Source organism: Dipodomys ordii, unplaced genomic scaffold (genome assembly GCF_000151885.1).
Source record: "Dipodomys ordii isolate 6190 unplaced genomic scaffold, Dord_2.0 Scaffold6, whole genome shotgun sequence".
Classification (NCBI taxonomy): Eukaryota; Metazoa; Chordata; class Mammalia; order Rodentia; family Heteromyidae; genus Dipodomys; species Dipodomys ordii.
The window spans coordinates 11,328,719-11,344,599 of record NW_012267222.1 but is presented as its reverse complement, the minus strand read 5'-3'; the positions used below and the strand labels follow the sequence as shown (position 1 = coordinate 11,344,599).

The window sequence follows — 15,881 nt, the reverse complement described above, 5'->3', positions numbered from 1 at the left end:
ACTCCTATCTCCAATAAACCACCAGAAAACCGGAAGTGGTGCTGTAGCTCAAGTGGTAGAGTGCTTGCCTTGAGCTGAAAGAGCTGAGGGACAGCGCCCAGGCCCAGAGTTCAAGCCCCAAAACCGACAAAAAAAAAAAAAAAAAAGGGAAGAAGCCTAGGGAATATAGGAGTAATTTTTAAATGCAGCTGTTCAAAATGAAGGCCTTCTTGAAAAGTGACATGATTGTCCAAAGTCACAGACAGGACTTGAGCTGAGAGCTGGACCCAGGTCAGCAGTCCAGGAAACTGAGGCAGGGAGTCCTATGTGGACCCGGAAAAAACCTGAAGATCTCCTCTACACCCACACCTTGGGCCTAAGGAAGGGTGCACTCACGGGGTTCAGAGGGAGGGGCCAGGTGCTGCTGCTTGCTGGGAGGATGAACCGGGGAGCTTTGTGTCCTTATCCTAGCTTCTGGCTCTGAGGCCCAAGCAGGGACCTACCATGTGTGGAGTGGTGGATGGGAGGAGGGGGATGTTTGGGGCACTTGTCTGCTGGATCTGAGTCATTTGAAGGATTCTGTGTGAGGTGGGGCTCAGTAGGCTTCTCTCCCAGGGAGAAATGGCCTAGACCCCCCCCCCACCCTACTGCCCACTTCCCCCAGGCCCAGCCCAGCCTGTTGAGATGCACCATCCACAACACGCCCCAGCCAGCTCCCGCCGCACCCTGTAGAGAAGCGTGCCTTCAACCAGGTGCTGGTGACTCACGCCTGCCACCCGAGCTACTCAGAAGGCTGAGATCTGAGGATTGCGGTTCAAAGCCAGCCTGGGCAGGAATGTCTGTGAGACTTTATCTCCAATAAACCACCAGAAACCTGGAAGTGGTGCTGTAGTTCAAGTGGTAGAATGCTGGCCTTGAGATGAAGAGCTGAGAGACAATACCCAGAGCTCAAGCCCCCCCCCCAAAAGCAGGGTGCCTTCTTCTTCAGAAGGGAGCCCCAAAGGCAGGGCTGGGCTCCCACCGCCAGAGGAGGGTCCCTGAGGGAGGGGACCTGTTTGCCTACTCAGCCATGAAAGCAGAAGTCTTTGTCTCTCCTGATGACAAGTCCTGCCCCCCCTCCACCTCCCCACCTCCCCACCGGGGACTCCTGAGAGCCCAGCCTCCTCCTCCCTTGAGCTGAAGCCCTTCGGGGTCACGCTGCACCCCGCCAGGGCCTTCAGTCTCAGACTCATCTGGTGCTCAAGCCAGGACTGTGCACACAGCACATTTCTATGTGTGTGTGTGTGTGCATGCTCAAGTGCACGCGCGTGCGTGTGTCTGGGGAGAGAAGGCCAAGCTTTCTCCCAGCCTCTGCTTCCAACCCCAAGGCTTGATCCCACCCAACTACAGAGGCCAAGGAGGGGGAGCCGGGCGGTGGGCTCCCTGAATTGGGGGAGGCCAGAGCACCTGCAGGGAGGGCGCAGCCCTGAGCGCCCCCCGGCCCTGCCCGGGGCCACCACCGCCTCTCCCCACGAGGAGTGAGGAGACAGCAGCTATTAATATGAGTTCACACGCACGGCTTCTGCAGGCTGCAACGCGGGCTCCCGGGCCGGGCCGCGGCCAGGCTCATCCGTCAGCTTCCCTCTTGGAGCCTGGAGCCCCGTGGTCCTGTGGCCCTCAGCTCCTCCGGTGCCAAGACGTGCGCACACACTTGCACATGCACACAGACACACGTGCGGCAGAACAGGCATCTGACACATGCACACGCGCACACACACACAAAGTATACTCAGGTGCCTCCACACACTAGTGCAGCACACACATACATGTTGCACACGTGTACACGGGGAACCTCCACAAGTGATGCATGCTAGAACGTCTGCTTCATTGTGTGTAGGGGTCATGCTCACACACACGTGCACAGTTCCAGGCATATCGCCTAAGCAACCCCACTTGGACACTCATACACACCACCTGCACATGTGTTTACAGGTGATAAGTCATGCACACAACCGCCCACACAGGCACGGGCTCACACTCAAGTGACTGGAATGTAGGCACACACCAGTTCACACCATGTACCCGCCCCCCCCCCCCCCCCCGCCACGCCTGCCAATGCCCATGAGTCCACTACCTCCCCCCCCTACTATTCAGCACTGATTGGCTGGCTCAGCCCTGGTCCCTCCCCTCCCTTCCCCCAGCCTTCTGACAGGCAGTTCCTGCTCCTTCCAATCCCCCCCCAGGGGGCCCCAGATCCCTGATTAAGCCCCTTGCTAATTGGCCATCAGCCCCTTGACTTTGCTGCAGGCCTTCTCCACAGCTGGGAGCAAGAGGCTGCAAATTGGCCGAGCAGAATGGGTCTGGGGAATAGAGCGTGCGTGTGGGGGTGAGGAGGGGGGCTGAGAGCCAGAGCCTGGACCCGGGTGGGGGGCACCGAGCTCCGCATCCCCGCGAGCCATGCGCACCATCATTTACACACACCTCATTGCACAGAACACTCACCCCTCTGCACACCAATGCAGGTCAACGCTGGCACACACCCAAGTACACCAAGCACACGTGCGAGACCACCTCACATGTGAACTGTCACCTGTGTAGGTAGGTAGGTAGACAGACAGACACACACATATGTATGTAAGTGCTAGGGAAAGGGCAGCTCAGTGGGAGAACTTGTGCTTACGTGTACCTGCAGGCGTGTGCAAAAATACACCCTCAAGCCAGGGTTTGGTGGCTCACTCCTGTAATCCTAACAACTCAGGAAGCTGAGATCTGAGGACTGCTGTTCAAAGCCAGACTAGGCAGTCACATCTGAGAAACTCTTACCTGCAATTAACCAGCAAAAAGCCGGAAGTGGACATATGGCCCAAGCGGCAGAGCATCAGCCTTGAGCAAGAGTGCACACATGCTCGTGCACATCTACACACACAGAGGTGGGTGTACATAATGTAGGCATGCAGGGATGCAGCACTCGCACGCGTGCAGACCTTGACATGAAAGCTAGCAAGTGCCAGGGGCAATGGAGAAGCCCTGCTAACTTGCCTCTAGCTTTGCCTCCAGCTTTGCAGAAGAGAAACCTGGAGACCTGTTCAGACTTCTGGGCACAAAGTGGTCGAACTCAGTTCCCAAACCTTCAGGAAGCCACATGAGCCCTTTCCTGACTCCTAGAACGAACAGCAGAACTCTGGCTTTAGTCCTTCTAGCTCCAATCCTCTTGGCTCTGTGCCCAAGGCCACAAGGTGCTGTGCTCTCTGACACATCAAGGTGTTGCCTGCTTGCTGTGTGATTTTGGACAAGTTGCTGTGCCTCTCTGCGCCTTGTTTCCTCATTGGTAAAATAGGAATGCATGGCTTTGTATTTGTGATCCTTTCAAGACTGTCCTTAGAGGAGTCCATGGAGTCGTGTTAATTGATGTGTATTTTAGACCTATGAGGGAGCTCTGTCATTTCCTAAGATGGTGAAATGCCAGGATGGAGGGGCCACAACCATCCTTGGGGGGAGGGGGGTGGAGAAAGTGAGGAAGTGCAGCCCAGAGAGGGAGCAGGTGGGTGGGAGGTGAGGAGCAGCACAGGCGTGAGGCAGGAGGGCTGGAGCTCCGTAGGGAGGGCAGGCAGGGCGGCTGCTTGCTGGGGCGGGGGGGGGGGGGTAGACTTCGGCCTCCTGTAGAAGACGGTGATGGAACCAGAGATTCCTGGGTCATCAAAGGCCATTCGGGTCCTGAGCTTCTCCCCAGGGCCCAAGGGGGGCACCTGACACGGCTCCTGCCTGTGGTCTAGACAGGAGCTGGCTGCCACCTGGAGCAGAACGTCAGCAAATGGCGCCAGGTTGCCCTGGTGGTCAGACGGCCAGGAGGGGGCAGTGAGCAACAGGGCGAGGTAGCAGGCAGGGAAGGGCGGCTGGCTGGGACTTGGTGTAAGATCCGCCAGCCATGATGTGTGTTCCAGTAACTGCGTGCTGACTTGCGTCCTCGTTTGCACAAGGCCAGGGGCCTACACAATGTGTGTGTGTGCCTCTGGGGCCCGGGCTCCGGTGTGCCACTCACACACACCAATCGCCCGCGCGTGTGCCAGGCAGGGTGGCCTGCAGGGTCCCGTTGGCCTCCAGGGGTGGGAGCGAAGCTCTGAGCCGCGCCGTGGGCTGCCGCAGGCTGGGCAGGGTGTGGGCCGCGGGCTCTGGGGCGAGCGCTTCACCTGCGAACCTGCTGTTCTCGGGTGGGACACGGAGCTCCTGCCCTCAAGATCAGCGCTAACATGGGCAGTGTTTGGCAGTAATGGGTGCCTGCTAAGCGCTCCTCCTCAGGGTGAGTCCCGGGAGGTGAGGACAGGCTCGGGACTGGCCTGCCGCCAGCCCCCCGCCCAGGCTCCCACACCTCCATTTTGTCTTGCCAGGGCGGGCGTCTGGCTGCCTGTCAGTCACCAGCCTCTGGCAGCCAAGTGCTGACTAAACACAGGCCGGAGCAGAGGGAGCTGCGTGGCCTGCGCCCCCCCCCCCCCCCCGCCATGAGCTCAGGCCGGGTGCAGCGTTGCTGACAACTCAAAACTTCTCCGTCGCCAGTGGGTGACTCCCACAAGCAGGCGTGACCTGCAGAGCCACCAACCAGGCCCACCCTCCTGCCCAGGGTCACCCCATCGGGTCTACGGGGCCTGGAGCCAGCGCCTGCTCACCCATCACCCCCAGGACAGCCACTGCTTCCTGTGCAGGTAACTTGGGGGGGGGGTCCAGAACAAAAGGCCGCCCCCCTTCCCCAGGCAGGAGGAGGTATGAGCAGCCCAAGCCTTTCTACGGATCCCCGGTACAGGGTTCTGCTGAAGGTATGCCGCCTGGGTCTGAGGCAGGCAAGATGCCGGCCAGATGTTGGGCGGCACTCAGCCTGTGCCCCCCCCCCGCTGGCTGAGGAGCTGTCGGCACCCCTCCTCGCGGGGAGGGGGCCTGGACTCCAACCTCACAACGTGGGTCTCTACCCAGAGGCCCCCTGCAGCCCATGGCTCTCAGCGTGGCCTCCAAGTCTCCCATGAAACACACCAACACCAGAGGTGGCTGCATGGCCGCAGAGCCTTTATCGAATTCCTGAAGATGGTGTCCACATGTGTACAGAGTTCCACAGGACCTTCGGGTCGCTGGGGTACAAATATGGTACATAAACAAGCCTGACAGGAAAGCAAAGGAGACCAAGCTTGGAGTTTCAGGGCCCTAAAAACTGGGTGTCCTTCCAAGGGTCTGAGAAGGGGCAGAAGAGAAGAGAGGCACTTTGGGGGACCGGCTACTTTCCCAGCCTTGGGGAAAGGTGTGTTCTCTGACGGTGTCTCCACTACCTCTGCGCTCACTCCCTAAAATGTCGAGGTGCCAAACACACCCAAGAACTCACTAGAGTCTGTTCTTATAAATATATTTATATCAGAGAAAACAAGGCACTTTGGGAGCATTACAGCTTACTCTTCTACATGTACACCATTCTAGACAGAAAGTAAAAACTGGTTAGTTTCTCAAATGAATTAACCGGCTGAAGTTAATACAGAGACAGAGATGTTCCCTGGCCCTTGCTGAGGCCCCATTAAAGTGAAGGTGGCGGGAGGCGCGGGACCAGGCCCTGCTCTGTGACCCCTGCCCCTGGTCAGATGGACTCAGGCAGAGCTCAAAGGCTTACGCCCTCCGAGGAAGGCTGGCATCTCTCCTGAGCAGGAGCGCCTGGGCCTGGCACGCTGCGTCCTCCCGCAGGCCCCGAGGTCAGGTGAGGGGCTGCGGCGGGAGGCAGTCCTACAGCAGAGCAGGAACGCGGTGGGAATGCTTAAGCAGGGTCACCAAAGCCACAGAGACCTCAATCTGTCCATGCTGGCGCTGCAGAGTCGGAGGATCGGCGCCACGGGAAGAGATTTCACATTAGCCCTGACAACACCGCCTCAGTGCTGCGGTGACATTGGCCAGGGTCGTTTGTGAGGGCGCTGGAGCCTCCATCGGAGGGGAGGAGCGGGAGCTCAGGCCAGCTGCTCTGAGCCTCCAAGGGATCACCGCCCGCCTCCCCCCACCCCTGCTCCCTTGGAATGAAATCATCTCACGAGCAAGGCAAAGCCACAAGTCACTTCTGACACTGCCGAATGGAAGCTGGGCCTCTGGGCCACAGGAATGGGGGCAGGTCCCCTGGGCTGGGCAGACCAGGAAGGGAGGTGGCTCCTTGGCTTTGAAGCTTAAGAGTCCTTATGGGCCATTGTTCTATACTCTTAGCAGCCTCGGCCCAGTTTAAATAACCACCAAACTTCACATTCTACAATTACAGAATTCCACAAACACATGCCTACCTGCGCTGGGTCCTTTATCATCTTAAAGGGCCCTGGGTAAAGAAGCACTTTTTTTTCTTTTTTTTGGTGCACATATGCATAAGTAGAGCCCAGAGGGCCTCTCAGCTGACTGGGTCCCCCCACCCCCCAGCTGAGGCTTCGCAAGGCCGGCTGCTACAAAGCGCCGAGCTTGGCTGCATAGATTTTAATGAGAGCGTCAGGCAGAGCTGTGCTGTTGCTCTCCGGGACTTGCAGATCATTACCAAACCAGCTGTAGGATGAGAACACAGCACATGGAAACCCTAGGAGGTCACTGAGCTAATGATCTAATCCTACCTTCCGCAGGCAGGCCCTCCCCATCTCCTCCTGCCCCCAGCCCTTTGCACGGTGGACTCTGTCCATTCCAGAAGCTAGGCCAACACCGCCCCCTTCAAGGTCAGAAGAGAATGATAGCAGTGGCTCTGGCTCCCCCTTTTTCCGGAAAGGAGGAGGATGGGGGTAATTTAGTCAAAGCCATTAGGCCCAAACCCTGGCCTGGCCAGGCCCCAGGACTCCTATTTGGAAGAACCACGGCCCTCCGCCTGCCTGCCTGCCTGCCTGCCTCCCTCTCCAGCCCCTGCCGAGCTGCGGCTGGGCACCTTCAACGGCCATTTTAGGGTTCTGATGAAAGCGAAGGGCAAGGTGGAAGTGCACAGGGCGGGCAGGCGAGCCCACGTGCTTAGCATGGAGCTGGGTGCCAAGCCACAGCACAGACACTGGGGGGGGGGGCACGACACCGGAGGAGCGGCAGGAGGCCTCTGGCATCTGCAGGCTTAGTCCCCATGTTCCAAACTCGAGGAGGGAAGTGGAGGGAGGCTCTGGGTGAGGGCAGGCAGCAGCGCCGTGATTACGCACTCTCCTCACTCTCCTCAAGCCGGAGGGGTTTACGAGGGCTTTGGCAATTACTACAACCATTTGCTGTGCTGGGTAGAGACAGATCCTGTTTCTCTTTGTTTCAGGCTCTGAAAGCTGGAGAAGCCAGGAGAAGCTGATTTCAGCCTAAAAGGCTACACAATAGTTGGAGCAGAAGAGAAGAAATCTTGCTGTTGGCCAGAGCTGACCAGTTTTTTGGTGGTTGTTTTTTTTCCTGAAAAATAGCACCTGTGTATTGGCTCTGGGCAGGGAGGCAGAGGGGGAAGCAACCTCACGGTATGAGTGAGTGGGAGCTAGAAAGAGGACCCGGAGTCCTTCCGCCTTTTAGCCTTCTCTTCATGGCTGCCAGTCCCCCACCCCCAGGCAGGTATCTTGCGGCAGGCAGCTTCCAGCCCCAGCGACTGAAGTTTCTACTGCGGGCAGAACCCTGGCTAAACACTGGAGAAAGAAAAGGGGAAGAGGCTGCAGAGGAACTGAAAACAGCATTTGTCAAGGCTTCCTGCCCCCTTTCTTCTCTCCCTTATTCCTGGTCCCTCAAAAGTGCAGCTCCTTGGCCACCTGAGTGGCTGGAAGTAGAACGGGATGACAAAGGGCGACAAGAGAGGACACAAGGATCAGAACAGTACCGACAGGGCTGCCAAGGCCCTAAGCCCTCTGACTGGGACTCCTGCCTACAAGCAGTGTTGAGCAGCATCGTTAAAGCGGCTCTGCCCAGACTCCAGCAGGTGCCCATTATTTGGTCCTAGAAAGCATGGGTAACTTGGAATTCAGAAATCTGGGCGCATGCTCTGTCACTATCCAACTGTGTGACCTTGAGCGAGTCCCTTCCTACTGGCAAGCCTCAGTGTCCTTCAGAGAGCTGGACCCCAGGACCCTTGTAGTTCCAAGTCTCTAGGCTTTCTTTCTGACAACCAGCAGAGGCCCAGGTTCCTGAGTGTCAGAGCTAGTTTGGTCATGGATACTGGAGGTTAAAACCAGGCTATGTAGCCTAAAGGCACCTAAGGGTGAGGGAGAGACATCTAAAAGATACCTGAACACCAGGAGTTCAGGAGGGAGCCTGGGAGAGAGACACCAGCCAGGCAGGACAAGATGCCTCCTGAGAGAGGCAGCCAGGCCTAGAGATAACTGAGCAAGCGCAGCCCACCGGCTAAAAATGGTGGCGCAGGGGGCAGAAGCCTGCCACAGTCCGGCTATGGACACTTGCCTGCGATGCCTTCTTCCTGAGCCCAGGTGGGGGGCCGTCTGCATCCACACAGGCCATTCTCACAGGGTTAGGACCAGAATAATGGCTGGCATTATTTGAAAAAGCTGAGGGCAAGGATTTTGGAAGAAGGCCACCATTGAAAATGGCTCTTAGGGGAAGACACTATCTCCAACTGAAACCCAATCAAAGGATCTGCTCTGGGGGTTTTCTTTCTTTCAATATGTACCAGTCACTTGAAGGGAAGAAGGAGCAACTCAGCTGCAGACCCTCAGGAGCCCAAGGGCCTGGCAATGGAGAGAAAATGCATGGCAATTTGGAGGAAGCACTTGGATATATCTTTGGTTGCTTCGGGGAAGGCTTTGGCCCCTTGAAAAAAAAATTTTTTTCCTTCCTTTCCCCCATGGGATTGTTAGGGTAGATATCAAAGACAGGAAGGAAGGAAAGAAAAAGGGGAGGGGGGGCAGCAGGCAGAACGAGTTAATCCGACCAGTCATCTTCATCAAACTCCGAGGAGTCGTCTTCAGAGTCGCTGTACTCAACAGCAATGCGACGTGACAGTATGGTGGCCACATCATTGCCCACAACATCACGCTTCTCTTGCTCCCGCTGTTCTTCAACCTTGCGCAGCTGAAAGCCTGGTGACAGAAAGGGAGAAGGGTTAAGAAGGCACTTCCAGCCACAGAACCCATTCAGCACTAAGGGGTGTGCCCTCCGATAGAGGGAGAGACTGAAGACAGGAAAAAGAAGGATCCTTTAGGAATGTGAAGAGGCAGGGCAAGCAGGAAGAGAATATAGTGCTGTGGGGGTGTGTGGTTGCTGCTGAGGATGGCACTCTCTCATCAGGCTCTGAGTGGGGAGTGCCACAGTAGCCCATCCGGTAAGCGCACAGACTGCTCAAGTCCCCAGCTGCAAAGGGGCTCTGCAGCTCCTGTCTCTTGATCACCCTCAGAACAAAACTAACACTTTGGAACCAGATTTGGGCCCTGACAAAGAGAACAAATGCTCCAGGAGGGTTCGATCAGTTGGGGAGAGTAAAGGGGGAGATAAAGGGGGAAAAAAGGGAAAAGGATAAGAAAAAACAGGGTAAGACCCACCCAGTAGCAATTCTTACGTGCAAATACACACACTATATTTTCAAGGAGTTCCAAGAGCCTAGGAATCTTTACAATTTTTCACTGTAGCCAGGCAAGGTGGTATATAACTGTAATCCTAGCTATGTAAGAGGTAGAGATAAGAGATCAAAATTCTAGGCCCAGTCTAGGTGAAAATGCTGGTGAGAGCTTAAAAAACAAAACAAACAAAAAAAGCCAATGGGCTGGGCATGGTGTTTCCCAGCTGTAATCCCAGCTACTCAGGAGTTAGAAGTAAGAGAATCCAGAGTCATAGGTAAAAGCACCAGATCCTATCTAAAATCAAATTATAACAAAAAGAACTAGAAGTGGTGCTGAGGCTCCAAGTGGTAGAGCACTAGCTCTGAGTGAAGCAGCTCAGGGGCAGCGCCCAGGCCCTGAGTTCAAGCCCCATAACCAAAAAACCAAAAACAAAAAGAACTAGAGATGTGACTCAGATGGGAAAGCACTTGCCTAGCAAGCAAAAGGTCCTGAGTCAGTCCACTCTGGCACTGCCAACAAACAAACAGGAAAGTCTTCAATTTAGACCAATGCAATTAAAAACAACAACAACTGAATCTTCACATTTTTAGGGCAAAATCTTTTTCCAGCCCAAGGTTCCAATTGCTTTCTATACTCCATAAAAGCTGTCCCTTGAAATGGACAGAGAGCCCCCCCCCACCCCTTACTCAGTCAAATCAGCTCCAGAAAATTCCATGGCCCCAAACCACCAGCGGATTTACTTACCTTGGCGGATGGCAGAAAGCAGGTCGCTCCGGGCATCACTCACAGCAGGCAAGGAAGACTTGGGCTTGGTGGTCTCAGAATGTGGTGATGGTATGGTGGGCTGGCCATCTGCACCACTGAAGGGGAGAGGCGGGGGTCCCGGAGGCGGGGGAGGAGGAGGAGGGGGAGGGGCTCCTCCTCCTGTTGGTTGGGACAAGGGAGGTGGTGGGGGATAGTCAGCTGCTGGTGGGGGGGGAGGTGGGGGAGGAGCAGCAAAATCAGGGTGAGGTGGAAAAGATGGGGGAGAAGGTGGCGGAGGAGTCCCTGGAGACCCAAATCCTGCCGGTGGTGGTGGAGGCGGCACGCTCATTGGCGGGGGAGGGGGAGGGGCAGGTGGAGGCGCAAACCCAGGTTTGGGGCCTGGTGGAGAGCCCAGAGGAGGAGCTGGAGGTGGGTGGCTGGGGCTGACCACGCTGGTTCTTTTGGGTCCAGCCAAGCCAGATCCTCTTTGGTTGTCTGCTGGGTAGCTAGAGGGACAAAGAAGAGACCCATCTTCATTTTGAGGGCACAAACACCTACTTAGAGGAAGGCTTACCTACAAGCCCAGGCTCCCCTTAGCCCGCCATGTTCACCTGCTTTACTCAGGCCCAACAGAAGGAAACACCCAGGAGCGGTCAGAATAGATCAACAAGGAACTGAACAGCCTTATAAGGTAAGGAGCTAGCTTCCCGCTGGCAGAGAAGTGAGGGGAACTACCTGGTAAAAGTGGACTTCGGATGCCCCTGGCAGTTAAGAGCCAGCCAAGACACCTCAGGGGAAGAAGGCCTGCTCCCAAACATGAACCTGACCCTGAGCCCTCCTGGAGAGGAATGGCCCATGGGTGACCATTAGTTTAAGTCTAGACCCAGGACTCAGAATACATACAGGCAAGACCTCGAATGAAAATTCAAACCACCCACCCACTGGGCTGTGTTTCTCAGGTTATTAACATTCAGCAGATTTTGTGAGGAAAGGAACCCACGCTGAGCTGACCAAGCCTGAGCGGGTATAGGTTTAGGTGCATGCATCTTCACTTGAAGGAGAGTAAATCTCTATCTGAGGATGTGAAAGATGGAAACGCTCAGACTACCAACTCTTGATCTAGGCTGGAAAGAGGATTAAGGCTCCTCTTCTCCTGGGAACAGATTCATGGGCCTGGAACTGCAGTTTCAGGTCATGTGTGGGGCTGAAGCTTTTCTTCTACCTTTGCATCTGCCCTGAACTAATAGCTACTTCTTAGAAAAGCATCCATCTTGGAATTTTCCACAGACCTTCAAGCCTTAGCTGCATCTGACAGGGCAGCCAGCAGGAAGTGATTTGGGAGGCAGGAGGAGATTTGGGATTAGTGGTTACAAGGGCCAAGAAAAATGGGGGAAGGGAGGACAGCATTGCTTTAGACTGCCTCTAAGGGGCCTCAATATATTCACTCACTAATTAAACAGTGCAAGGAGAAAAGTGCACCTTTCAAAGTGCTCATTTGTCAGGCATCAGAAAGGGAAAAAGTAACTGTAAGGAAATAGTGCAATGCAAACAACCCTCAGCCCCCTTTCCAGCCATTACTGGCAGGCAATCTTCTCCATATACCTCTGCCAGAGAGACTCTAAGCCTCATTCCCCTTTCTCCTTGTTTTCATCTTTCTGAACAGTCTACCTAGAAGTGAAATTTGCCAGAGCAACAGGAGAGGGGGCAGGGAGAGTAGCTATCTGCAAGATTCCTAGATTCTGAGCAAGGTGTCTGCTAACTCCTACATGGCCAACAGACTGGACCGTGTTATCTCATACTAGTTAAAGCTGGTAACAAGGGGCTGGGAATGTGGCCTAGTGGTAGAGTTCTGGCCTACCATGCAGTAAGCCCGGGGTTCAATTCCTCAATATCACATAAATAGAAGAATGGAAGTGGTACTGTGGCTCAAGTGGTAGAGTGCTAGCCTTGAGCAAAAGAAGCTCAGGGACAGTGCCCAGACCCTGAGTTCAAGCCCCAAGACTGGCAAAAAATAAAAAGAAAAAGAAAAAAAGCTGGTGACTTCCACCTGTTCCTTCAGGCAGAATAGCAAGTAGTTAAGATTTAGGCTAGGCGTTCAGTAATCACGCCTGTAATCCTAGCCACTCAGGAGGCTGAGATCTGAGGATCGAGGTTCAAAGCCAGCCCGGACAGGAAAGTCCATGAGACTTATCTCCCATAAACCACCAGAAAAGCGGAAGTGATGCCATGGCTAGAGCACTAGCCTTAGCTGAAGAGCTCAGGGACAGGGCGCAAGCCCAGAGTTCAAGCTCCATGACCAACCAAAAAAAGAAAATTAGGCTTGACTAAATCATGGCTCTGCCTCTTGTTCACTGTGTAACCTTATGTAAGTTCACTGACCTTTCTGTGCCTCATAGTTTACTTATCTGTAACACGGGAATAATACCAGTGCCTCCTCAAGAGGCCTTCTATGGGAATAAGTAACGTATTACAGTGTTCAGTACAACATCCAGCACCCTCACTGTTGATAAATGTTCATTTTTTTCTATTACCTGGACAGATTTGCCACAAGTTGTGCCAGTGGTCCTGTCCTGTATTTTTAACTCTTGTTCTGTTCCTGAGTGCTTAGCCACACAGGATGGGTAGAAGAGGTCCTACCACTTACCTGAATTCTGCTGGCGGGGGAGGCAAGTTGTCCTCAGAGAAGGAAGGAGAAGGTGAAGAGGCAGAATCTGACTGTGGCGGTGGTGGGTAGGTGCCTGTATCCACATTTTCAACAGAGCCAATGCTGCCATTCTGATACACCAGGGATGGTGAATAGCTGACAACAGACCCAAGGTGAAAAGCTATCATTTAAAGAGTAGTCCCAGCACAAAAAAAGTAAAAATAAATAAAGAACCTGAGTGATACTCCTTTCCTCATACATACTACAAAAATGCATGTGATACAAAAGCGACTAGGGAGAAATAAAGTCAGTAGATTTCCCACCTATTTTCTGTTATATTGAAATTTTAGGACTAAATATCCTATTTTATTCATCTTTCAGACATTTCTGCTATGGTAACAGGATCCAACCCTTATGATCAAAACCCTGCTGTTCTCTTCCGGTATCAGCTTTAGCAAATCCAACATTCTTTCAAATTGTCTCCTAAACATTAGGGACAGTGATACTCGAAGCCCAAAGCCTGTGGTGGTCAAAGGGTGAAGCTAAAATGCACAGACCATTGAGCTGCAAACATGTGACTGGCCTACAGCCTGATTCTGAGTGCTCAAAGGCCAAGGAGGCATCTGATTGCAAAAATCATGCCAAGGTTGCTGTGTGGTAGTAAATGCAGTCCCTATGCCAGGATGCTCATCAACCAAATGAGCTGCTACTTAACGCAGGGTGCTAGGGCTTGCCTTATGAAAACCTCTCCCTCAAAGCACTGGGCCTTGAATGAACTTGCTCTGAATGAATGATATCAAAATGTCAAGCAAGGCCAGGTGCTAGTGGCTTGCCTGTAATCCTAGCTACTCAGCAAACTGAGATGTGAGGACCTCAGTCTTCTGGGTAACTAGGATTACAGGTCTGAGCCACCCGCACTCAGCTTGACACATTGCTTGGTAAGTTCATCAACAAGCATGTCTAGGTAGGCCACGCATGTAGCCCAATGCAAGAGGAAAATGGCAGGCAAATCCCTCATCTTCACCACCCCCACTTCACAAAACAGGACCCTGGACCTAGGAGAAAGTGCCTGTCTCAAAAGGATGGCAAAACAACCTCTTGTACTGGGAGGCGGGGGGCTGGGGCGCGGGCAATGAAAGCACACTCGGGGCTGACTTCCCTACAGAAAGAAAGGTTCGTTTTCCCTCTCACTATCTTCTCCACTCTTTAAAACAAATCTCTTAATCCAGAAAGAACGAGTGTCAGAAGTGTCAAGATTTTTAAAAGTCAAGGTTTTCATGGTAGAGTTACTCCTAAAAGCAAGAACAACTCAACTCTTTCCTTTTATCATCCCTAGACACCCAGCATGGGCTGGCATGGATCTCTGACAGCTAGAATGCAATGTATTTAGAGGAAAAACCAGTGTGACAATTGTGCCAAGCAGTCGTGGTGACTTGGTTCTGAACGTCACACAGGTCAGACAACAGGATAAGCATCAAACCAAGCTTACAACCCACTTCCCCCCCTTTACACCTCCTATATGATTTGGTATTGGGAAATGGGGTCAGACTGACATCTCCTATTTCTCCACAGAGATATATAGCCTCCACAGTGGCCTAGCAACCTTTCCCACACTGACTCTGAGCTCTGCATTCAGCCCCTTGGCCAGCCGCTCTCCCAAACCTGACAAAGGCTGGCTGAGAAGTTGCTCTGGTAATGCATGACTTCGCTGCCTGGCCCTTCCTACTTCTTCAAGATGACTGGCTCTTAGGCTTGACCTTCAAATCCACACTTTAGAGGCAAAGTGCTCCTTGGACCACTTTCCTTGCTTTCCAATTTTTCTTGAAATCCTTGGATATACTAGTGTCTGGCAGAGTAAGGCACAAGAAGCCATGGGTCTTTTTTTTTTTTTTTTCCTAGACCACTCCAGTCACCTCATTTAAATTGCTGAGTCTCTTGATTTATTTAGCAAATTTTAATCACCAGATGGCTGCACTTAGAAGTAGCTGATTAATGGTGGTATTGGTCTAAACCCCACAGTCAAATTTCAGGGGGTGTGAAAGGTGTTATGCCAGACTGTTATCTCCAGGTCCCTAATCTCCTCAAAGAAGGCTACTGATAGTACAAAAGCATCACCTACCCAGAAGGCCCCAGCTTTTCTTTGGACTCCACAAATTCTTGTCCCATCTTCATTTTCTCCCACTCTTCCTTACGCGTCTTGATTTTACGTGGGTTTACATTTCCTCGATTTGGATTATCTTTCTTTTCTTTCTATATTAAGAAGGAACAAAAGAGCCTTGGTAAAATATTTTCCAAAGTTCTTCATTAAAATTCCACCCATCTTCCAGGATGCACATTCAAGAGATGATTTGCCTAGACAACACATGATAACAGCAGAATTTATAGAATTGCCGGGTTTGGAGTGACCTAGAGGCCATCTAATTCAAACCACCTCCTGGGCAAAACATTTGCTCAGTCCCACACTCAACACCTCTCGCAATGGAAAATCCGTTACATCTCTGGGTAACTCTTTCACGTCTTTGAACCATTCTAATTGTTAGGAAGTGAGTAAACAGCTATTTGTTATTTGCTCTGCCACAAAGGTCAGTTTAGAGAGATAAAAAGAATAACAGCTGTTGATATCTTGGGTGGATAGAAGGAAATAGTTAAAAAAACAAAACCAAATCACTGAAGAATTTTCCAGCCCATGCAGCTGCATTAGCCTCTGGCAGTCTCCTGGGTCTGCTGGCAGCCATGCTAATGGGATTGTGGGGTGGAAACTGGTAGGTCACATATAGCATCAGGAGCCTAAGGGGAGAGAAGTATCTCTACAACCCAGGCAAATCCCCCTTCCTTGGCCCCACCCAGGAGCAAAGGAGTTAACCTGCTCCTGTTACAAATTGTGATGCAGAACCTGGTGCTGGTCTCGGAACTGAGCTGCAAAATTGGTGGGAAAGGGACTAGTCTTGCTCATGTCCAGCAGAGTTCAGGTGCAACTTGCAAGAGAAATAAATGGTAACCAGAAAAATCTATTCCTAAAACTCAGCCTGAATATAGTC

The 15,881-nt window shown here is 52.9% G+C and overlaps 1 protein-coding gene across 3 annotated transcripts in view; it reads right to left on the bottom strand.

Annotated features, from left to right (window-relative positions):
• Positions 1-4,993: 4,993 nt before the first annotated feature.
• The window catches only part of Wasf2 (WAS protein family, member 2), an 88,807-nt gene continuing 77,919 nt past the window's right edge, over positions 4,994-15,881 (bottom strand). For all 3 annotated transcript variants that reach the window (XM_013034289.1, XM_013034293.1, XM_013034299.1), the window contains exons 6-9: positions 14,963-15,093; positions 12,844-12,999; positions 10,200-10,705; positions 4,994-8,978 (exon numbers count right to left, since the gene is read on the bottom strand). In XM_013034289.1, the coding sequence (XP_012889743.1) occupies positions 8,821-8,978; positions 10,200-10,705; positions 12,844-12,999; positions 14,963-15,093 (951 nt within the window). In that variant the 3' untranslated portion in view covers positions 4,994-8,820. The remainder of the gene's footprint in view (positions 8,979-10,199; positions 10,706-12,843; positions 13,000-14,962; positions 15,094-15,881) is intronic.